Source organism: Poecilia latipinna, unplaced genomic scaffold (assembly GCF_001443285.1).
Source record: "Poecilia latipinna isolate Pla-1442-1.1 unplaced genomic scaffold, P_latipinna-1.0 Scaffold815, whole genome shotgun sequence".
Taxonomy (NCBI): domain Eukaryota; kingdom Metazoa; phylum Chordata; class Actinopteri; order Cyprinodontiformes; family Poeciliidae; genus Poecilia; species Poecilia latipinna.
The window spans coordinates 19,479-43,559 of record NW_015113431.1 but is presented as its reverse complement, the minus strand read 5'-3'; the positions used below and the strand labels follow the sequence as shown (position 1 = coordinate 43,559).

The following is a 24,081-nucleotide window of genomic DNA, read 5'->3' as shown; positions in this document are numbered from 1 at the left end:
CCTGATGCAGGAACATCAGGAGGAAAAAAAGCATCTGTACTGCTAACAGCTTTGCAGAGTCTTGCACAATTTATGAGTTTTTCACCTTTACTCATGGTACAACCACAAAAGGTCAATGTGTTTTATTCAAATTTTAAGTATTGAACCAGAACGAAGTAGTGCAAAATGACAAAGTGGATTTTTTTTTTTTTAAAGAAATTTGCTTTTTTTTTTTTAAATTTAGCTCTCTTAATATAATACTGCTGAATAATCAGCAGAAGCACAATGGCCTTAGAGGTTTTAAATATAGCATTAGTGTAAAAACAAAGTAACTGTTTAAAGAAAACCTCTTTGCACTTTGGCATAATCCATGACAGGACACAAAAAAAAAAAAAACATGTGGAAGAGGCCGGTCTGGTCAAATAAAACCAAGATTGAGCTTTTTGCCTCCATACAAAACACTCATTGTTTGTGAAACTAACAGCACATTACCCTGAATACAATGTCTCCTCCTTGCACCATGGAAATGGCAGCATAATGCTGTGGGCATTGACAAAAATAAACTGGTCAGAAAGTGATGGGAAGATGGTTGGAGAAATGCTGCTTAATTCTGGAAGAAAGCCCTAAGTGTAATGCAAAAGCTACAATGGAAAGACTGACCATTTTTATGTATTAGAATGGCATAGTCAATGTCCAGGCATAAATCTATTAAATTTATATCAAGACTTGAAAATTGGTTTTCACAGATACTCTCCATCCAACCTGACAGAGATTAATAAAAAACATAGGCCAACATTTCAGTCTCTAGATGTGTTAAGCTGCTCTAAAGCACAAAAAGTCTTAAAAAGCTGTAATTAAATGTGAACACACGTATTTATGCCACACATTTCAGATTTGTTCTTTCACAAATATTCACTACATTGTGTTGGTCCACTTGTTAAAGCCCCAATAAAACACATTAAAGCAAGTTAAGAAACATTCAAAAGGAAGGGATTCTTTTGCAGGGCACTGCAGAGGCTTTTACTGTACATGTGTTAACAATTCAAGCAGCAGTTAGTCATTATGCAGCTGGTAGCAGAGCTTAGTTTGTATGAAGCTTAAGTAGTGGCTTCCCTCTGCGTACACGTAGTTGTTTTCAGTGAAAGGGAGAATTAAAACAAACTCTGCTGCAAAGCATGTTTACAAACTACACCACTGATGATTTTAGAGGTAGACGGCACGCCACACTACATGACAGGGAACAGAGAGCAGCGTTCACATGAAACACAAAGCCCTACCAAGTACGTTTTGGTCTTGTTTCTAGTGCAAATATATGATGAAATAAGGCAAAAAAGTAGAAGTAGTGACTTTTCAGCACGATCGGAGCTCGTTTTCAGTAAATAATTCTTTAATATTGATGAAAAAGTACTAGTTCCACTGGCAAATTATTTCAAGACATTTTTCCAATGTTCTAAGTGAAATTATTTCAAGTGTACCAAGATATTTTCGCTAGAAACTAGACTAATAAGTTCGCCGACGTTGCTCACCGATGTTGATGGCTGTTTCCTGTTTGTCGCCCGTCAGGATCCAGATCTTAATGTCAGCCTTCATTAACGTCTCGATCGTTTCAGGGACTTTGTCTTGGAGCTTGTCTTCTATGGCTGTGGCCCCCAGGAGCTGCAGGTTCTACCACAGAGAAGGTCAGAATACATACGAGTAAGTGCTAACCTGGGTCAAAAAGAAATCTACCAACTGCTTTTGTTTACCACCCAGAAAAACCACCATGGGATTCTTAGGAGGTTTTGGATCAGATTTTAAGCGCCTCTAAGTGCGCATTTCTTCACATGTTTTCAGCCCACGCACACACAAGCAGGCCCATAAACACTTTTGGTCAGTTTCTCAGGAAACTGGGGCTCTTTAGGGTTGCTTATGGACTTGTAAGGGCTCATCACAAGACCAAGGATTTGACAAGAGCCAGTGGCAGTGGGGAGACAGAAGCCAGCACGCGAGGAAAGACCAGAGAGGCTCTTTAAATTGAGACCTGAGCCCTAATGCCAGTTTGCGTGCAACTCTGGCCTGCTTGTTTGCTGGGAACAGGAAGCCTGCGGAAGAACCTTATACTTATGTGCGCTGTCATAATTAACTTTTTATATCTGAAATATTTACTTTTTTACTGTGGAAAAGAAGAATTAAGGCATGTACTTCATAAATCGGTTAAAAGCAGTCTGCTGTTTTGGTAAAAAAAAAAGTCGCATTTGTAGTGAAGCACTGAGGCAATAAGATTATGCCTTCATCTGCTTCTGTTCTGCATAAAAAAAGAACTGCAGATTGTAAATGAACAAACTGGTCTCCTACTTGTTGGATCAGTCTACTGATAGTCTTCCTACAAAGTAGCGCCACCTAACTAGTATTTTATTTAGTATAACTGTAAGAAAATGGTCCAAAAATAATGGCTTTAAGCTTTCTGGCATAAATCAATTTGCAAGGTCTAAAACAGACTAAAACAGTCAGGTGCAGTTTAGCTGAGTCCAGGCGTTGCTGTTAGTGGACTGTGCAGCAAAGAGCACTGAAGAGTTTGGGGGAGATTGAGAAGGTGAGCTGCAGATGAAATCAGAGCGAGACGAAGTAAAAGTCACCACCACAAAGACGTACAGAAAATGCAATTTCATTAGCCGTCAGCCATAAACATGATAATTAAGAGAAAGGAACACCAAAAAAAAAAAAAAAAAGAAATCACTGTGTGAATTAAATCTATATGTGCTCGGCTTTTTTTTTTTTTTTTTTTTTTTTTTTACTGAAATAAAATAACTTTTTAATGACATTCTAATTGACTTTGTTTTAAAGCAGATCTCTGTAAAAGTCTATACAGTAACTATGGAACTCTTGCGATCTATAAAATTTGACTGTGGCTCCATTCTGCCCCCTTGTGGAGCTGATTTGTACAAAGTTGAGGTGTGGGTGGCCCAGAGCAGCAGTGAACCCCAAATCGTGGGCAGCCGCAGTGCCACACTCGGCTCATTAGGCAGCGCACATTACATTTTCCTTTTTGAAAGCTTTTATGTTTGGCTCGTGATTGATTGCCTCCATTTGTTTTGGGCGGCCCCAAGCAGCCATGAAGACGAGCCAAAAGGCTGATTTACAACTGCGGCTTCCTGTGTTTGAGAAGCTCTTTCAACACACCAGCCGCATAGAAAACCAACACTACCTGCTGCAGAAACACTTAGATTCAAACCAAAAGGACACATTTCAGAACATCTGAATCTCTGTAGGTATAGCTACACCTGCCTCTCTAGTTACACTTATAATCATCTCCCTATTTAGGTAGAAATGAGTGAAATGCCTTATGATAAAATGTATCTTTTACTGGAGAAGCATATTCTTACACAAACAAAAAATTAACTTTTATCCTGAGCTAGTACATTCTTTGGATTTTTATTTTTATTAAATAATATTTTTAGAAACTAAACCAGTGCTGCAATTATTGGTACCTTCAACAGTTTCTATGAAATAAATGTAACAACGCAATTTTGTAATTGATGCTTTACACCTTAAATTAAGACTTTCCATTCTGTAAAAATATGACACAGAGAATAATTTCATTAAGCTGGTCTTGAAAACGTGAAAGACAAGAGTATCAGAGATCATTTCTCCATGACCTCTTCTATTTCTACATTCAGAGAAATAAAAACTGGATCTGAGACAAACAAGACTGGTAAAGGTCCCAAGTTTATCTCACCACCCTATTCATTGCATCCCTATTCATTAACATGTTTAAATAAAACTCTGGTGGCCAAAAATGAGACGCCATCGGTTCATCCAACATGGCGAAATGTTGACAGATGACTGACCTGTCCTCTCAACAGATACGGACGCCTATAAATGGGGCATAGTTGGGTTTGTGATAAACCCAAGTTAAATTGAACTGAATGGGTATTATCAACAGAAAATCATGACTTAAAAACAATCGGGGCGTTTCTCATCGCAAACCTTCTCTATGAGCTCGTAGCTCTCCTCCAGCTTCAGGGCTCTGTTCTGGATGGCGGTGGAGGCTCGGAGGTGCAGCTCCTGCCAGTGCTGATAGGACGACTCGCTGATGTCTGCCACCGCAAAGCACAGAGTGCGCAGGCCTGGAGGAGTGAACGCAGAATCACAACTTCAAGCGTCAAACATCATAACTTCTTAGCTGGAGATCCAGTCGGAAGCAGTGTCCAATACTCATTCAGATTTTGTCTCCTGACAAACAAGTACTCAATAACTATATGTCCACATTATTGAAGTGTACCATTTGTGGATTTGTGTGCATATCAGTGTTTTCTATGTTTCTATATCAGACCAATGGAGATCTTCAAATTTTTTCCAGATACCTTGTGTTTTTATTTATTTTTATTTTTATTTTCTCATGACTTCACAAAAGATGTCAGTTTTTGAAGTGATGCCTTACAAAACAACTCAGTCTGCCATTCCACTCACAGGTTGTTAATTAATCTGTCTTTTAGGTAGACATAAAAGACTTAGAGCAGCAAAATTTTAGACCCATTTAAATTTAAACCATGAGGGAAAAGTAAATAAATAGTGTCCATTTATACAGTGTATGAAAATAGTTTCAACTGAATCTCTCCCATACAGTGCCAAGAATTGTGGTGATCTGTAGAAAAATCACCTCTTCTTTGCTTTTCTATTTTTTTTTTAAATAATTGATACGCCCCTTTTAACAACTCCTCAGACAAACAGGGACATTTCTGTAGAACAGAGATATAAAAAGAAAACACCACTTTCTGTTTAAACAATATGGAAACTTGCTGAAAAGTGAAAACACATAAAGACATTTACTGATGTCTAAATGCTGTCGAGTCTCTTGATCTCCATGTTCACTAATGTTCTCTAACAGACCTTTGGGACCTTCACAGAAGAGATGGATGTATATGGAGATTAGACTGTACACACATGCTCTCCATTTACTAATTAGATTAATTCAAACCCAAATGGATGTAACTGACATTTGTTCTTAGCCATTTCTAGCTCTTTCTAAATGACAGATCAGGGATCTTCACAGTCCAGCCAGAATGCTATATTTAGCCTACGTCAAATATTCCCAATGACATAATTCTGCTGCTGTTTCACAAGGGGGCAGTATGAACATAGCACATGAGGGGCTCCTTCTGCTGCAGTTTCCAACCAGTTTACAGTTTTATGTTGTTACTCCTCCTAATATTCATCTAAATCAATTATCAAAAGATAGATTAGTGGGAGTGAAAAAAAAAAACCCTCAGTGGGCTGATAGAATAAAACTTCTGATCATGGCCAGGAAGACATAAGCGTCGTCTTCTGTGCATTACAGGCTAGCTGAGACAGGGGGCAGTATTTCTCCACTCACCCTCAGTGGCAAACTGCTCCAGGTGCTTTAAGGTGATCTCTTTGTACCTTGAGCTGTCGGCCAGCCGGTCGTAGATCACAGTGTCCTGAAGGGACATAAAAACTCATTGGTTAGAGAGGGTAGAGGCAGTAACCGGCTGAAATCGTTTGCGTTGTTAAATGGAATCCGTTTCCATTTCTCATCATATGCATGGATTTTCGTGATCTTCTTGATTATGTGCTCCAGCTATCAAAACTAAATTCAAACATTTTATTCTCGGTGTTATGCACCAAAAGATTTAGAAGGTCCCGCCGACTTGTACCACTGCAGATAAAACCCAACATTTCTGTCTGTCACACTGCACATGTATAACATGAAGCAGCCTTTATCCTGATGCTCAAAGAAAGACTTCCTAATGTGAGGGAGAGGCAGAGCGGGGAGAGTGGCGATGGTGGTGTTGGGCTGTCATGTGTTGCCATGGAGAGAGACAGACTCACAGCTCCTTTGCAGTAGAGGCGAATCTTGCCAGATGGGGTGCGCATGATGACAGACATCCTCTTCCTTGTGCTGCACAACAAAAAGCCCAAACAGGACGGTGAAAGTGAAGAAAGCAGGGGGGCGGAGGGGAGAAGAATCTCAGTGTGAAATAACAGTAGCATTTAAAAGAAAGGACATACCTTGTAAACTCCAGCACATGAAGCAGTTCATACTTTTCTTCTTTTCCAGGCTAAAAAAAAATAAAATAAAATGGAAAAAAAGAGAAAGATTTAAGCGAAATGCGAGTTTAGCAAACCAATCCAATGGAGACTCCTTCATCTTTGTTTTCTGTCTGAGCTTTCGTTAAATGGCACAAGCCAACCCTTTCTCTTCATTTAAATCAGCCGTAACTGCAGTTTAAAAATATTCATCAGTTGCCTTCTGATGGCAGAAGAACAAGGTAAAATTCAATTAGCCTCCTTAATTGGGAAGACTGCAAGGTGAAATATCCTGAGACCTTTAGAAGCTCTAATGACGATGAGAAAATGGAACAAACATATACGCCACAAGAGGATTAAAGAAAGGAAACCGTTCTGGCTTTTGAGCCTCGGGGCCTGTTAGTGCAATTATCATGTTTGCCACTTAAGCTAACAGCTCCAAATCCACAGTATTAATAACGGTAAAACAAACTGGACGGCTCCCGAGTCCCACAGTGTGGTGTTCATGTTTACCGTCACAACAGTGAATCATGAAAACGGTGTTATATACATTCCCTGTTTCATCCATCAACACAACAGCCTGCTTCGCTTTCCTCAGCTCAGTCTCGACTTACCACTTCCACAATCACGCTGTCAGGGGTTCGTCCAGAAAACACAAAGCCGAGGTTTCGAGCGGCTCTCACCAGAGCGCCTTCGTCTTAAAAGAAAATAAAGAAGAGAAAAACGTACCATGAACAGACCTGTTGACATATTGTTGCCCTTAGACAACTTGGAATTTGAGCTTGACATTCTAAAGAACTAACAGCTTACACATAAATCTTCTCCCCGTGGAAAAAAAAACAAGAATAAAGACAAACTTAATATAGGGAATAGGTAATTAATGCTTAAGAAACTGCAGTGTAATACAGTCCAGTATAGAAGCGTTTGTACCAACGCTGCACAACATATGAATGTACTGATAACACAGTTGCAAAGACACTTGGAATGCATTCATTGTTGGTTATTATATTCCAAGGGTAATGAATTAAGACAAAACAATGTTATATTTTCTCAGTTGGATGTCTTGCTGCAATTACTGCTGTCATCTGACATAGATAATGGCACTCAGGGGGCTTAAAGGTCACAGAGAGAGTTTGAAGCATCACATTAATAAATCAGAAAGACAGGAAAATGTGGATCTATCCCAGCTGAAGTCATCATTGCCATATTCACCAAAAAAAAAAAAAAAAAAAAAAAAGAAGAAGAGGAGAATAGAAACGGCACACAAAATATCAAAAAGTGCTAAAAATACATTACATATAAACAGATTTATAATAGTATATTGAACAAATATTGCTATTACTTAATGTTCATGTTTTGTCACACAAATCCATAAACATCAATGTATTTTAATGGATTCTATGTGGCAGAATAATACAAAGTGGTGCAGAATTGTGGACTAGTGGGAGGGAAATGGAAACTTTTTACAAATTAAACTCTATTTCTGTGTATTGATATTCAGCCCCCCTCTATCGATAAATACTCCAGTTTAGCTGGAGATCCTTGTGTTGATAGATTTGCAGTTGTGCTTGTGTGTTGGTCCAAAATGTAAAAAAAACATTTGAAGGGATTTGTATTTTTTGTTGCCAAGTTTAAACTTTTGCTGGATTTTACGGTTAAGAATCAGCTAGATTCTTAACCGTAAGCATTTCCTGAAATGTACATCCAACTGCAAAGACAAAATGCTGTTACACTGACAAAGTAATGCAGATGCAGGCTTGTTTTGCTTGTCTATTTCACTGTAAATACTTTAAGGTTTTCCTCTTTCTCTAGTGTTCGTCACGGTGGCAGTTCTGTGGAGTTAAAAGAAGCGCTGAAGGGCATGTTTTCCTGACTGACAGCTTTCTCTATTCATTACACTGAACTGTGAATGTGTGAGACTGAGGGATCATGCTAAGGCTAAAGGAATCAAAAGTGACATACACCATGCTTTTTGTAAACAGGAGACTGCATTTTATAGCGTGATCTTGTGCTCTTAGGATTATATAAATGCACTACTACATTCATATGAGATACAGGGGCCAGAAGGCTGCAACAGATTGTTCCCGTTGCCCAGGCTCACAGGTCGCTACACGGAGAATTAAACATCAGAGAAACGCTTCAAGGACATCGTTTTTATTCAAACCACCTAAAAGCAGGTTCAGTATTGCTTGTTGTGTAGTTTCAGAGGATGCATACAGCAGCAGTTTGGGATTATAAATAGATGAAATGTGTCCTAAACAGTGTTTTGAATGTGGACATGTTTTTTTTTTGTTTTTTTTTTATTATTATAAACTTGTAAAATGTTGTAGGAAAAAATATTGAATGTTTACAACAAAGATAAATCCTGAGTTTTTCAGTTAATTTAACAACAGAACAGAGCCATTTGGTATGCTGGGATAATATACCAGAAGAGGACAGTAAGCTGTAATACCTGGAGAAGCAGCTTGGTAGTTGATTTTTCCATCCACGCGCTCAGGGACTGCAGTGTGACAGATGGCCATCATGGTCATGAACTCCAGAATAACAGCAGCTGTAGGCTAAAGACAGAAGAAAAGACAGCTTTGACTTTTAATGTTCTTAAATAAAACATGTTAACAGAAGCCAAACGACCTTGTTCTGAGGTGGAAGAGAGGCACAGAGAGCTCCGATTGAGAGACACATCGACATGAAGGAGACATTTTAGACATCTAGCTGATTCTTAACCGTAAAATCCAGCAAAAGCAGCAAGTAAGAGCAATACATGGAAAAAGGGGTTTTATTAATTATTTGCTGCAGATCAGGATGAACTGGAAGTTGACATTTTGACATTTAAGCAATGAACGGTGAGAGAACTGCTTCACTGGTAAAGAAAAACAGAAACAGAAACGTTACTTAAAATTTGAACTGGAAAATAATTACATTTCAAAAATACTATTTAATAAATGGTATTTATAGTTCCTTGTGTTTGCATTAAGCATACTAAAAACAACTTTCCAGTGCAAACAGCTATAAATAAATGCCAAAATTTTAGATCTTTACTCATAAAAATTATTTCACTTTACAATCATGAAGTATGTTGTGTTGGTCTGTCACAAGAAACCCTGTAAAACAAAGTGTTTCATATTGTTCTGTGACATAATTTGAAAAAGTTTCAGTTACTTCAAAGTTGAAGTATGAATACTTTTGCAAAACAATGCAACACCTTTCTCTGTTTTGCAGATTTAAACCAAAAACTATTTCCATCCTAATAAATCTATCCATCTTAAATCAAACCTAGAACCAGTTTTCAGTTTGCAAAAACACTAAAATTATCTAGTATTTCTTTTATATTACACTCTTTCATTTTTTTATACATTGGCCATCAAGTCTATTATGAACAAAATCGCTCCAGTTTGCTAGAATGTCACCATTTCCCTTTTTCCTTTGAAAGGCCAGCCCAAGGTGTGTGTTACCATCTTAAAAATATGTGGTGTAAGATCTGAAGTGTCAGATCTGATCGGACAGATGACAGCTGGTAAGGAGCCAATAGGCTCACAGAACTCGCCTGCCGGATTCAAGCTACTGACACACATTTAGTCATGCTTTTCCAACCAATATAAACTTGTCTCAGTTCATGGGGGGGAGGCCAACCTACATACTCAGGGCATTTACATTAATGAGAAGACCAGTATGACTAAGCTGCCGTGGGGTGGACTCAGACAGGCATCTGCTGAGGCTCCAACTAACGCCGAAGGACTACCAGTGTGGAGTCAGTGACTACAACTGAGCCAGGGATATTAGCAGCCTCCAGGGCCGCAGAAGGCCATCGTATTACAGCAGGGGTAAAACAAAGACAAAAACATATATATTTCCTAACAATGGACTAATATTAGCTCACCCTGCTGCTTTACCATCTCCACGAGAAATGAATGCAGCTTTCATAAGGCTCCTGGAACGGAATATAAAGCCGCTGTTAAACATGCACTAATCACTAACCTTTAATTATGCTTTTAAAGTGTATGAATCTGTGAAGTGATTATCTTAAAAAAGTGCTTCTTTCACTCTCTTACTTAAACACAAAGCTGTGTACTTGACATTGTTAGTAGATTTGTTCTGCTGGCCTTGAGAACTATGATGAAAGGAGCAAGGGAGAAAATAAATGATAGGGACACAAAAGGGCAAATCAAAGGGCCACTTGTGAGTGAAAATACACAGAGTCTATTACAGTCCAGGTGGCACTGAGAGTCCCCTCTGTCTCCTGGCAGCATGCTAATCTGGTCTGGGTTGACAGGTATCCTCTGAAGGACATGTGGATGTGTGTGTGTAGGAGGGAGGGAGGGGGAGAGAGAGAGAGAGAGAGAGAGAGAGAGGGAAAGAGAGAGAGAGGGAGAGAGAGAGAGAGAGAGAGGGAGAGAGAGAGAGAGAGAGCGAGAGAGAGAGATGGAGAGAGCGAGAGAGAGCGAGAGAGAGAGAGCGAGAGAGAGAGAGAGAGATTTTGTGTGTACTAGTTTAAGAGCTAGTACACAGCTAGCTCTGTGTACTAGCTGTGTACAGCTTTAATTTAATTCCTTTAATTTTAAAGGAATTAAAAAATTCCTTTTTTAATTTATAAAAAAGGAAAAATTAGGTCTTTGTTTAAGAATCTGTATTATTATCCCTAACCTGAATTTACACAAGGTTGTTGGTAATGCTGCTTGGACAAATGGTAATGAAACCATCCCAATACATCTATGCAATAGATCTGATCAATTCTCAAACTGAATTCTGGGTAACTTGTGCCACAGCAGTAGTGAAAGACTCATCACTTCAGACTTGACCAACGTGCAAAGAGGCTGAAGGGTCAGGAGAAAGTGAAGAGGAGAGCTAGTGAATAAACACTCAAAATGGTGAAACTCGGCAGACAGCAAGTCCAACATAAACATCACTACAAGGTGCTTCATTTTATCAGAACTGTTAACTCTCCCCTTCTCCTGACCTCCTCACCACGGTGTCAACATTATGACTCCAAACAGCCTCCAGACATGTAAAACTGTGAGCAATGTTCCAGCAACAATCCTCATCACAGCCTATAAGTGTTTGCAGAGTGAAAGTTCTAGGCGTGAAGTGAATTCAGCACTGTCATGCAAGTGCCAGTGATATTTTAGTACAGTGCTAAGTGAGCTTTAGTGTCAAAATATATTTAAAATAAAATGTTACCTTTTTTGTGGCTTATAAATATATGTAAAAGTCAGGAAGGACTAGGAATCACTAGATGTTAGAGTAAAGACCAATCAGAAACAGCCATCTTTACTAAAGGCACACCCAGAAATCAACAATTTTCTGTTAGAAACTAATTAAACTAGGGAAAATAAATAAATAAAAAAGATGGTCTTCTGCTGCTGTAGCCCATCCGCTTCAAACTTTGACATTTTGTGCAATCAGACATTGTTTTATATGCCATGGCTACAGACTGCGATTATTTGAGCTACTATTGCTTTTCTGTCATCAGAAACCAGTCTTCCCATTACATTCCAACACCTATAAGGCCCTTTTGTTCACACAACTACCCATTCTTTTTTTATTTGGGACCACTCTCTGTAGACCTGAGAGATAATTTTTTTCATTCTGAAGCTCAGTTTGCACCATAAAACGTCAACTTCACCACTTCTTATGCTTGGGCTGCTACCATCTGATTGGCTCATTTGCCATTGGTGCTCACAGGCAGAATGACAGATGTACCCAGTAAAGCAACTGGTGAGTTTTGGGATTGTATTTAGCAAATAAAGAAATATTAGGTGTGAAAATAATGGACCGCAAAAGTGCTACGATGTTAAACACCATTCACAGTTAATCACCTAATAAGAATTCCTGCTTCAGCACAACAGAGTAATCATGAGCAGAATTAATACCGAAGCCGCAGAGAGACTGTGGTTTTAAAACAGCGGTGGGTAATTAGCAGTGGGCGAGGGCCTATCAACACAGAGCCGGAGCAGACCTTAGACAAACCCAATGTGTGAACAGATTCTGCTGTCATAACAAAGCAAACATCACAGTGGGATTACCATTTTCCCTGAGCAGAGATACTGTACATAATTAGATCTGACATTCTGCCTCCTCAACTCTGCTCTGCAGCTGAGTGACTCACAAGCAACACAACCACAGTCTTCACCCAACCTACTGTACGTCTGCTAATGGTCATGAAGGCTTCCCTTATTTCACATCGAGAGTGTCTGGTAAATTTTAGGATAAATTTATCTTTCGCTGATCTCCTGGGCGTTGTTGAATATTTACAGTAACTTTAAATACAGTCTAAAAAAAGGTGTAACTATACTAATATTAAATACTTGTGTTCCAAATATACAGAACTGTAAGCAGGGATTGTACATTTCTCCCACAGCATGTCTAAGGTAAGTTTTCAGCAGCACACTAAGGAGATAATACAAATGATATGAAACAGGCAGTATTAGTTTACTATAATATTATATATTTTATTACTATTACAACCTTTACTTCAATACAAATCAATAAATCACTGAGAATTCATAAAGACTCATTACATTGAAACGATTCAAAAAAAAAAAACATGCTAAAGTAAATGACACACCTGTTCAAATTAAATGTTTAATCACAAAAACATCAGTCCCAAAAAAAAAAATCTCTGTAAAATATTCATTGTAAGTTTTCTGCCATTTAGCAAATGCAAAAAAAGTTGGTAATTCTAACTGACTTAAAACAAGAACACTCATTGAAGTTCAATGAGATGTTTTCTCAAGGATTTCAAGCAACCAAACAAACTATGTATAAGAGCAAAAAACAACCATGTGACCATATGGAATCCTTAGTAAATTACACCAACACACATGCCAAAACACCCTACTCAAAAAGGCAAGGAACAAATTACACAACATCTAAGAGTTGGACTCAAAATCCCTTTTAATTTGTCCTAAGCAGCAGCAGTCAGTGGAGGCAGGCGACGGGGATCCGTGGCATTACTTACGTGATTGTTTTGGAGGTTTTCCAGTAAGCTCTGGTCATTAAATCCAGCCTCCTCTGATGAGTGTGTGCTGTGCCTGGAGAGAGGCAAAGGGGAAATGTCGGCTCACTAGAACACACTTTGATAGAGCAACAGAACAACACTAAAAGCGGAGTGGAAAGTTACCAAACAATAGACTTGACTGGTAAATAACAGATGAGCGGTAAACATTACAATCAAGGTGCAATTTGACGGCAATGAAGATGACGACAAAAGAATAAAGGCAGTAGCAACTGGAAATTATTTCTTCTGGTGGTCCAACAAGAACTTTTGGATTTCCCCAAAATTTAAGTTATTTTATTTCCTGCTATTGCACCGTCAGAGAAAATTATTTTAAAGGCAGATCAAACTCTTGTCCACATTTTTTTTCTGAAAACCTAGAAGTTATACAAATATCTCCATCAACTTTAATTGTAAACATTAACAGTGCATAGTGTGGAAAAAACTTGAGTATCATTCATATCTTAGTTTCCCAGAAACTACACAGTATCTTAGGTTTAAAAACTAAAGAGCACTTCTAAAGAATAACTTAAGAATAACATATGTAAAGGCAGCACCATATGACACCTGTGGTTGCAAAAGAAACATGTTCTCCAAAAGTCTGAGAGAAAAATGACCCTGCTTCTCACTTGATTTATTACCTAAGTGCTGACAGATCTCTAAGAGTTAATAGCGCAGTCAGTGCTGTGTGCCAGCAGTATTGACATAAACTGAATCAACTACATTGTAGGCAGAATGCAAATGTCGGGTTCTTGGGCTTCAAGAAAGCAATGTTTAGAGCAAATACTTGGGATTGTCTCCTCTTTGCCAGAAGCGGATAATTCTGAAAACAAAGCCCTGATGTGAAAGATTATTATTTTATAAAGAGTCCACGCTCAAATGTTAATCTCTGTTTTCGTGTAAATGGCTAATTACTTCTTGACCTGGCTTATTCTGGTGCATTAGATAAATTAGAATATGAGAAAAGTTAAATGATTTCTGTAATTCAAGTCAAGCTCATTTTATAAATTAATTACACACAGAGTGATACATTTCAACCACTTATTCCAATTAATTTAGATGATTAGCACTTACACTGCTAATGAATATTATAGGAGACCAAAAGAAGGATTTTTAATACAGAAGTGTTACGTGATCGGTGACAGTAAAGCGAAGGATTGCTGTTGCAGTTAGACTAAGAAGTAGTAGCAACCAGAGTGTTGCAACCAAGAATACTTCTGGAAAGTTGAGTGGAAGTTGAGTTGGTCTGTGTACAAGCAACAAGGATTTTATTTTTTAAGCTAAACTGAAATCTGGCTTCTAAAGTCTCATGGCATGATTCCCCAGTAAACCCAAACAAAGACACTTGGTAATCTTTTTTTTTTTTTACAGTAATTAAATTATATGTATTTTGTTAATTTACTTGTTTAGGATTTAAAACAGAAAGCTAAGGACTTGAGGCTTGACTAAATGTTTACGGAAAGACTTGAGACTAACCTGTGGCAAGTTCAACGTAATATTCTACTCATCTGAGAAACTGAGTTTGGGGACCCTGGTGATGAGTTTTAATGGCAATAAATTACTGAAATACATTAATATTATTGCAATTTATTGAGACATATGTTTTCTAAAGAAAATTGCAAAATAAGGGTTGCTGATTTCATATTTTTGTAAGAAACAAAGTGTGTTTTTTCATCCTTGTAACATAAGGGAAGTAAATTTAGAAATAGCCACTAGTCTCCCACTAAGTCTCCAGCAGGGATCAATCTGACTCTAGGATAAATAGAGTCCTATAGATCAGGCAGACAGCAGCGTTGCCCATAGCACCGAGTTTGACTGACAGTTTACAGAGGCTGTTGTTACTCTTTCTAATCCAACAGGATGAGGAGTACAGAACCACGAAAGTCAACCTGATAGCCAGCTTAAAAATTAAAGGAGGAGACAAATTTAGGGAAAGGATAATGATATATGAAAAATGAAGACTCCTTATATAACATAAACTAGTGTTTGGGAAAGCTATCCATGCTCAGGTCATTGAATAAAGGTTTACTTCATAAAAAAGCCAAAATGTGCCATTTCTTTCCTCACATGTTTTCTATCATTATATGATACAAATAGAGCAGCTTGCCACGTCTTTTGTCTCAATGAAATTTGCTAGAAGCTAGACTGGGTGAGAACAGATCGAGATATTGATTATCCGCCAGCACGCTCAGGTCCTGTCGCTATGGGAACAAGGGTGAAGGCAGTTCATTGTCAATAATCAGGGATCCGATGTAGATCACAACTTTCACACACCCCGCTGTCCTGTTCCAGCTCTGAGAGGAAATAACTCATAAGCGAACTTACTGGTTCGCTTGCTTTTTTTGAATGTTTCAATTTTAAGAAAAAGATCAGTCAAGAAATTGTCTTTGGAGGAAGCCTGCAGCAAGTATATTTAACAGACTGAAATCCTCCTTAGAATGGATAAGGCAAACCCATGCTGGAAATATATGAAAGAGAGGAGGCTATAAATATAAGTGGCAGCCACTGTCAAAGTCAAACAAATGTTAACATGCCAAATGAAAACCACAGTTTCAGCCTCAATAACTACCAGTGAATGTTTTTTTTTTTTTTTATGATAATTGTTTTATCAAATCAGACCTGCAGATGTATGCATGCATTAAGCAAAATTACACAGTTTGTTCTTAAAGAATTGCCACAAATATTAACCATAATCATCTGTATCACAACAGATATACATGGTGTTAAGAGTCACAGTCACACACAACACGTCCAGAGAGTACTGCACGGCCACAGAGAGGAATCACACACTGAGGTATTGTTTTCAAAGTCACCATCTCAACAAGGCAATGCAGCACTAATACATCACAAAGGCAGGGAGAACAGCCATTTTTTTGCTGTTGTTGTTTTTGTTTTTTTTCTCACACCAATCATCTTACCAGTCTTCTTCTGCAAAACTACCCTCCTCAGCTTCAGGGACATGGCTGCTGGAGCGAAGGTGGGAAAAAAAAAAAATAAAGCATCTTGATGACAAAGTGTTTGGTTAATGTGTGTGAATGTTCAGGCGCCAGGACTGGAGTTAAAATGAGGCTGTTAAAGTATCAGAGGTCAGTCAACTTACTATGCTCTCTAATTAAGTATTCAGATGCACCACATTGATTTTACTGCAAGGGGCTACACACAAGCAGCACTACATTTAAATAGCAGCTGGGAATAAAGAAGAAGAAATGCAGGAATGGCCTGGTGGGTGGTAGCTGTTTCAGAGGGGCGTTCTATAAACCAGGAATCTTCTCTATGCCTCAAACCGCCCTGGCCTCAAAGCATCCAATTATCATCCTTTACACACGCATGTTTTCTCTGACAACTGAAAGCATTGGTATTCAGCTCATGTTATGTATTCAATGTTGCAGCTCCTCGAAACTAGAACAGTACACCAATCAGGCATTAAATTATGACCAACTGCTGAATAATGTCCTTGTCCCACTTTCGCTGCTGAAACAGTCCTAACTTGTTGAGAAAACATGTTGTGGGGCCCCAAGAATGGGACTAATCTGGCACAACAGCATTTTTTATTTATTTTTTTACATTAATATAAAAGAAAAGTCAGCTTTTGATTGTTCAACTCAGCTTTAGTCTTTGCTAAAGAAACAGTATTAACAACAAATAAATCTGCACATTTTTGGCGTCAATTTTTTTTTTTTTTTTTTTTTTTAAATCAACCTTACATTTGGCGAGTTGGGATTTTAACTCATATATATGCTTTCACTAAAGTCCAGACACCCCAAAGGGTTCAGAGAGACATTTTCTTTAAATCCAACATCATTTCTCCTTCAGACTTGAACTCCAATCCAGTGGAATTAATTAATGTCTACACCCTTGGGCATGGCTTTATTAATTACAGCAGTACTTAATTTGTGGTGAAGCGCACACGCAGGCGGCGGTGTCAGTGGGGGTTTTGTATGTGCGCCGAGACAAAATTTACAAGTCACGCTACTCAGTAGGAGCTAAGCACATGATTTCACATTTATTTTTGATTAAGTATGCAGTTTTTCTGTCTTTGCATTTCCTAAAACACTTCCCCATTTTCCCTTAATTGAGTGCAACGCTCTAAGGTGGAGTCAAATGCTTATATTTGCTGGTATGCTAATCTGTCGATTTTATAATCATTTCCAGATTGATAGATTTATTAAATCTATTACAAGAACACAAAGGAGCTACTATGTGGTTTTCTGCAAACTACGATTCAGCATTTTTTTTTTACCACTCTGTTTTAGTTTGAGAGCCTAAAAGGGCGAATAGAACCAAACATCAGCAATTGTTCCCGCTGATCAATTGTTCATCGATGCACAAATGAGTCCTTACTGAAGAGATACCAATTTCAGAGATTTAAAAAAAAAAAAAAAAAAAAAAAAAAAAAAGAGGAGGAAAGGCAAAGAAAAACAGCCAGATGATGAAACTGGCCTATTTTCAGCTTGACCTGCTGCGACTTGCTGGTTAGAAACTCAAATATCCAATCACAAAAACACACTATGGTGTACGAGCTGTCACTTAGGGAACAGGGCTGAAAGTTAGGTACTGTCAACATCACTGGGCAGTTTAAAATGAAGACCGAGGCGCCACAGAAATGGAAAAAGCTACTTAAAGAGAAACTGTATTTTCGACATGTCAAGGCCTCAGTGAAAGCCCTGCCACTCCACCTCCACATTCTTCAAATATAAAAAAAAATGGAGTTAGACGTTTGTGCTGGTTTGTCCAGGAAAAATGTTTTTTTTGTTTTGTTTTGTTTTTTTCTTTTTACACCAGTGTAGTTATAAAAATCTTAAAGTTTACAGAAAACAAAAGGTCAACCAGCCTCCCCAACATTACATAAATGCTAAACTTTTTGTTTCTGCTTATTAACCCACATTTTTTACCTTTTGTAGCTAAATTTTAAATTGATGCATCTTTTCACTGCTGCCTAAAATAAAGTCTTTAAGGAAAAAAGAAAGTTTCAATCAAAACACTACTAAATCCCTCAAAAAAGGAGAAAAAATATAAGACATAGATATAATGTAAAAAAAATCTACATCTGTCTGTCCTCTGCATCTATAGTTTTTAAACTGAAATGCGAGCATCAATTTTTCTGTGGCAGCACGTCAACAACATCTTCTCCACTGTAACTCTCGAGAGTGATATTGTTGAGCTCGCCTTGCTTATTCCGAACACTGGGAATGAGCAAGGCGACTTTACAGTGGTTCTAATCACAGCCTAATGGGAGCAAAGACAACCAGATAAAATAATGCATGTTGTCCTTCAGTGTGAACTTCATCAATCACACGTTTTAATTGAATCCTAATGGGATTAATCATGTACTCTCACGCCTGCGCTTGCTTTGCTTCTCTGAAGACACTCAGCTCGCCCACTTGTTTTGTATTTGTTGAAGATAATCACTGAGGCAGAGAATTGAAATCAGAGTAGAAAAAAACAATCCAAGAACTGATTTAATGAAATGTTAAAATGTTGCTAGAAATATGTCATGTCTGGTAAAATAAAAAAAAATAATAATATGAGGGTAATTAGCTTTTACATCAGCATCTATAAAAGGATACAGTACAAACAGGAAAAAAAAATCTAATTTTTGCAAACACCAAAGGGCTGCGAAGACGATGGTGTGAAGAGCCTTGGCTTGCAAAATTCTATCCAGGTTTTATTTATAGTTAACATTCAGAGGCAGAAGAACACCGATGCAGCTGCTAATGAGACGGTGAGGAAGAACAGAGAAATGCCAGATGCACACTGATGCATACCCAGCATTTAATAAAGTCTATGGGGGAGGCAAAGGTATAGGTGGGGTGGAAAGCAGGAAAAGAGAAAGCAGGACATACCCATAGGCCACACCGGCGATGGTGCACTTCTTAAACTGCATCACATTACAGGTCAGTGTTCCTGTCTTGTCAGAGAAAATGTATTTTACCTGTATGGGTAGAAAAAAAAAACGCTTGTGGGTGCACAGTGGATTCTGAAATCCACACGTAAAACTCCTTCAGTCTTCCATAAGAGAAAGACATTTAAGCCGAGTCATTTACCTGGCCTAGTTCCTCATTCAGATTGGACGTGCGGGCCATAGCCGGTGTGTTTGTGGCCTCATACAGCATGTCGGTGTCCTAAAAGGGATCAAAGGCAGCCATTAAAGCAAAAATTCAAAACCTGCTCTGACCTGAAAGGGAGAAGAAAAAAAAAAAAAAAAAAAAAAAGAATAACGTTCCCAGAACTTAATTCTGGGAACGCTGGAGTTTTATTAAGAATGTGAAAACTGACTAAGTATTTGCAGGTTAGCTTAAAAAAGTGCTTCCACAGAAGGAATACTTAGTGGGTTGACCTAGTTAGGAAAATTACCATAAGAACATTTTACATCTTCAGTCATACACTTCAGATCATGTAGGATTGAAGATGCACATATTCTGAGCATTTTTTCCTCAGTGTGCATGACAAGCATACACCTGAAAATCTGTTTGCTGAGGAAAAACATTTCCACGAATGATGGTAGTCTGACAAATTCATTTCAGTTCTGTTTACCATCTGCTTGCTGATTGTACTGTGGAATTGAACCCAAAGTTGTTTTTTTAGCGATGAACAACTTAAAAGGTTTAATTTCTAAATTTCCTTTCTACAAGAAACCAAATAAAACATTAGAAAACTTGAGATGAAATGCGTTTTCAATATTTAACTGAAGAAATAGTGAGAGCCTTCAATGATTTGATTTTGTTTAGTCATGTCAACCTGCAATGTTTAACAATGAGACAAGATGAAAATGAACAGTATTGACTCACCCAGTTGATGAAAAAGGCTTGGATGAATTTGATAACCTCCAGTGTGACCAGGAGACTTATTGGTATCAGGTTGTTGAAAAGGATAATGAAGGTGAGGAAGTTGAGGCCAAAGTTGGCAGCCCCGCCATCTGTCAGGGGAAATGTTTTGGACAAAAAGCAATGAAACAGGAGAACACTCATCAGTCTTTGCTTGGTAATACGAGTTAGTCAAATCAAAATGCCAAAAGGCTACTTCCAGCTGAGGGTCAACATTCAGCCAATCCACAAAGTGCTTTTGGACCAATGTTGAGCATTAGCTGAAAGTGGCCTTTTCTTCCACCCAACCTCATCATTTTTTTTTCTCAACCGATTAGCAATCCAATTCAAAGTCCCAAAGATTTAAGCCTTGGCATCCAGCATGATCCAGGCAATGAATTCTACAAAGCACTATGCAAGAAACGATACTGGTCCCAGCAAAAAGCCCCCAAACAACTGGTAATGACCAACATGTAACCCCACTGACACGAAATATGAAAACAGGAGGGATGTGATTTACCTTTCCTCAGCTTGCAGGAGATGCAAATGTTACCTTCCTCAACCCAAGCCTTGAGCTTAGCTTTGCGATTGAGAGGGCCAGCCCTTCCCCATGACAGAATGATTTCATAAGCAAAGAAAACTACACAACACAAAGGAAGTGGCACAATGGAAAGCTACAGCTACAACACGAAAACAAGGGAATAATGCTTTGTTTTTTGAAGAAGTGAGGAGGAAGACAGACATTTCAGATGCTCTCAAGACAAAGGAGGGAGATTCAGTCCACAGCACATTCTCAACTGGCAAAAAGTGGAAAAGAGAGGGTGGATTGCATCAGTAGAAGTGTAAGTGTGATCGTCATTTCGGTTACTTCAAGTAGCAGGCTCAGTACGATAGAGAGGAATCTTGGCAATAAGTCGGTATTAGATAAAGTAATACTGGACTGAAAGTTGATAGATCAAACCAGCAATTCAGGACATGCAAAGTCAAAGTTAAAAGATGCAAAAATACTGTTGATTCCTATTTTCTTTCATAGTCATCAGAGTGTGGTTACATTAATCTAATGCAATGGTGAAAGATTTGAAGATTTATGTAAAAGTAGAAAAAGGAAATTGCATTTTCTTATTTCATTATTTTAAGTTTTTGAATATAGTTGGGGTGTCACACATTAAAATAGGGAAACATAAATAAATATTCAAATGATTCAAATCACGTTGAAAGCAAAGCTGGGCCAAATATATTTGTGCACATATCTACTATCCAACAATAGTTTGTCCTTAAAACAGAACTAACCTTTATGCTGAGTAAATGTGAAACTATTTGTCTGAAAGTGTGTGAAACTATGCAGCCGATTTTTAAATTTGCAAGGATTCAACTCGCCCTGTTTAAAAACAGCTTAAAGACCCAGACACTGCAACCAGTGTGTATGGACGCGTTTCCATTGCAGGGACCATTTCTGGGACTCTGTCCGTGTTCTGGGTCAAAATGTTCCTCAAAAATGGCCCTCATAAAGAGGAAGGGTTTTTTGTTTTGTTTTTTTTTAAAGGTGGAGCTTCGTAGTACGACGAGGACAAAGGTCACTCTTTGATTGAACATCTCCAGCAATTTATTTCAGTAATCTAATCCTCTGCCGGTTATATTTTCTGTTAACTTTGAATTTCATAACTGGAGTTGTGTATTTTTGCTTGTGAACAACAATAGCTGCCTATGCTGAAAAATCAATGTTTTACAGAGCTTACGTTAAAGCACGTTGATAAAACCCAGCAGCTTTAGTAGAAATTGCTAAGCTTTTTTCTTTTTTAGAGATTTAATTCATAAAATTAAAATATTTTTCAGTTAATACGTTCCGAGATCCAAATTAAAACGATCAAAACTCCCCAGGATTGTTGGTCTTTCTCATATCTAGAGCTTGAACAGAGCAGACTTGTTGCTGCAGTGTTCCTATGTGTCCATGGTCATTCTTCCTACAAAATCAGCAGTTAATTCGAAATCCAGTCCAACTTCATCATCAAAGCTTGGAGAGGCAGAGTGTGGTTTTACAGTATAACCACTATCAAATGATTAATGCTGATTTCCTAGTTTTTTTTACTGAATACCAGACTGAGCTGTTGCATCTCTGCCCCGCAGAGGCTAAAGGAGTTACTGCTCTGATTCGCATGAAAGGCCCAGGTTCCAGTCCCATCAGCTAAAACACACACAAAAAGAAACATAGGTAGTTTAAAAGTTTCACTAAGTAAACTTTTAGGAAGCTGTAGTGGAAACGTGATTTGAGACGTGAGGTAAAGTTCTTGTTGGAAAGCATAGTTTTTTAGCTGTTAGATAGAAAACAAACAATTGCAGCAATTTTAAGTAGTAAAATTTGTAATTGTATTTTTTTTTATTTTATTATTTTCTATTACACTTGCAACTTTAAATTATAATAAATTGAATAAGATTTTTATTATTTTTTTTTATTTTAGGGATCAAGATCTATTGATTGTATAAATTTTCTTTTGATAAATTACACCATCTTCCATGTTAACCACCCAAAGTAGAAAGAAAGGTTATGCATATTTATACTGGGAAGCTGCATCAGTTGTCACAATGCACTAACCCAATCAAATGCAATCACCAGTGTCAGCACTTTTGAACATCTCAAAGTCAAATTTAGCCATTTATTCAACCAGAATGCATAAGCTGGGGTTAGAGTCAGCACTACAGTGACTATTTTTGTCCGCATTTATGAGAGCGATGTTGATTAACTGATGGATTTATATAAAAAGTGTCAACACAATAAATGACAATCTCTGCACCTCTCTTTTATCACAGGTTGGATAATATGCACTGGACAGAGCCTCAACAGCTCCTTATGGAAGTAAAAGTATTTCAACATGGATACTTGCTTTACAACTCACACTTCCTTGACCTCTGACATACGTTCCTTTAGATGAAGGTTTTAATGTTGGTGGGGACAGTGTTAAAACCTTTTTTTTTGAGCCGACAGAAACTAAACTAACTTTATGTAGGAATAAAAGGGGACCATGTAAGTTGTAATGCAAGCTTGAATTGGCCAGAGGAACAACCTGTCCTAAAAAGGCCCATCAAGGTAGAGAGAAATGGCAGAAGTCACGATAAGCACTTTGCATACCAGGTTCAGAGCTTCATCGAGACAGACCAACAACTCATTAAAAAAAAAAAAGAAAAAACACATACAAGTACATACAGAGCTCTGCAAAAGTATTCATAACCATTGAGCATTTTAATAGTTGGTAACATAACAACCACAAACTTCACTGTGTTGTACTGAAACAAAAATAAAGCCGCATATTGATGAACTATCAATATGGGTAAAAATGTCGTGCCACTATATTTAAATTAGTTGTTTTTTTTTTCAGTACAGATTTGTAGAATGCAAGAACAATAGTTGTCCTGGGGAGAGACACTTCCACCTGAGCTTTCGATCTCCACAGCTCATCCAGGGTAATCTGGCGTCACTTGACTGCTTCTCTTCAAGTTTTCCCATCATTCACCTTTTCAGGTTAATTTTAGCTTTCAAGGAAGTTTACTCTATCTTAAAATAACTACATCAAATCAAATAATATTGAGATATATGTTGAACCATTTTTTTTGTATATATAACTGAGCAGTTAAAATTAATACATATATTTGTAAGCCATGTCTGATATCCCTTCTTCAAAACTGCACATATAATAGACCTGGGCCATTAACTGAAAATGAACCAACACCAAAATATGTAACAATGACCAACATCATTTAGCCCATTTTTGTATTTAAAAAAGATGAAAAGGACTTTTTTGTCTTTTTTGGCAGATTATGCTCTTGTCCCTTTAAGATGTTGAGCTACATGTAGAGTCTGATATGATTTTAGGCAAAATCTGCCAACCCTAACAAATAATATCTTAATAAATGGAAGATTGAGGTTGTAATGTGACAAAAAATGGGAAAGTTCAAGGAGTGTGGATACTTCTGCAGTGCACTGAACTCAGCTGCCTTCCACCAACCATCCTTCCTCTTTTATCCGTCTTGGAAAAACTCCAATGCGAGTGAGAGGGCGGCAGAGGCATTTAGAAAATGTCAGCTCTTGCCCCTTGGGTTGCAACACATTATGTTCTAGCTGCAAACACATACGCTTCCTGCCATGAAAAAAAAAAAAAAAAAAACACACACAAAAAAACGGGCACAATCTCATCTGCCTTTCTCTTCTTGCAGGAAAAATTAGAGAGTAAAAGAAAAAAAAAGGTCTGAAGCTGGAAACTGCAAAGAGTTTAACGTGACAAATCAAAA

At 37.9% G+C, this 24,081-nt stretch overlaps 1 protein-coding gene across 2 annotated transcripts in view; it reads right to left on the bottom strand.

Annotated features, from left to right (window-relative positions):
- The window catches only part of LOC106956407 (phospholipid-transporting ATPase IA), a 69,074-nt gene that overhangs the window by 40,432 nt on the left and 4,561 nt on the right, over positions 1 to 24,081 (bottom strand). The window contains exons 7-18 of one of the 2 annotated variants that reach the window (XM_015047226.1): positions 19,786 to 19,913; positions 19,042 to 19,119; positions 18,841 to 18,929; positions 15,916 to 15,960; positions 12,962 to 13,034; positions 8,459 to 8,564; positions 6,621 to 6,703; positions 5,989 to 6,038; positions 5,809 to 5,878; positions 5,333 to 5,417; positions 3,946 to 4,085; positions 1,506 to 1,644 (exon numbers count right to left, since the gene is read on the bottom strand). In XM_015047226.1, the coding sequence (XP_014902712.1) occupies positions 1,506 to 1,644; positions 3,946 to 4,085; positions 5,333 to 5,417; positions 5,809 to 5,878; positions 5,989 to 6,038; positions 6,621 to 6,703; positions 8,459 to 8,564; positions 12,962 to 13,034; positions 15,916 to 15,960; positions 18,841 to 18,929; positions 19,042 to 19,119; positions 19,786 to 19,913 (1,086 nt within the window). Of the gene's footprint in view, positions 1 to 1,505; positions 1,645 to 3,945; positions 4,086 to 5,332; positions 5,418 to 5,808; positions 5,879 to 5,988; positions 6,039 to 6,620; positions 6,704 to 8,458; positions 8,565 to 12,961; positions 13,035 to 15,915; positions 15,964 to 18,840; positions 18,930 to 19,041; positions 19,120 to 19,785; positions 23,952 to 24,081 lie in introns of those variants that run through there. The other variant, XM_015047227.1, reaches the window with a different exon arrangement.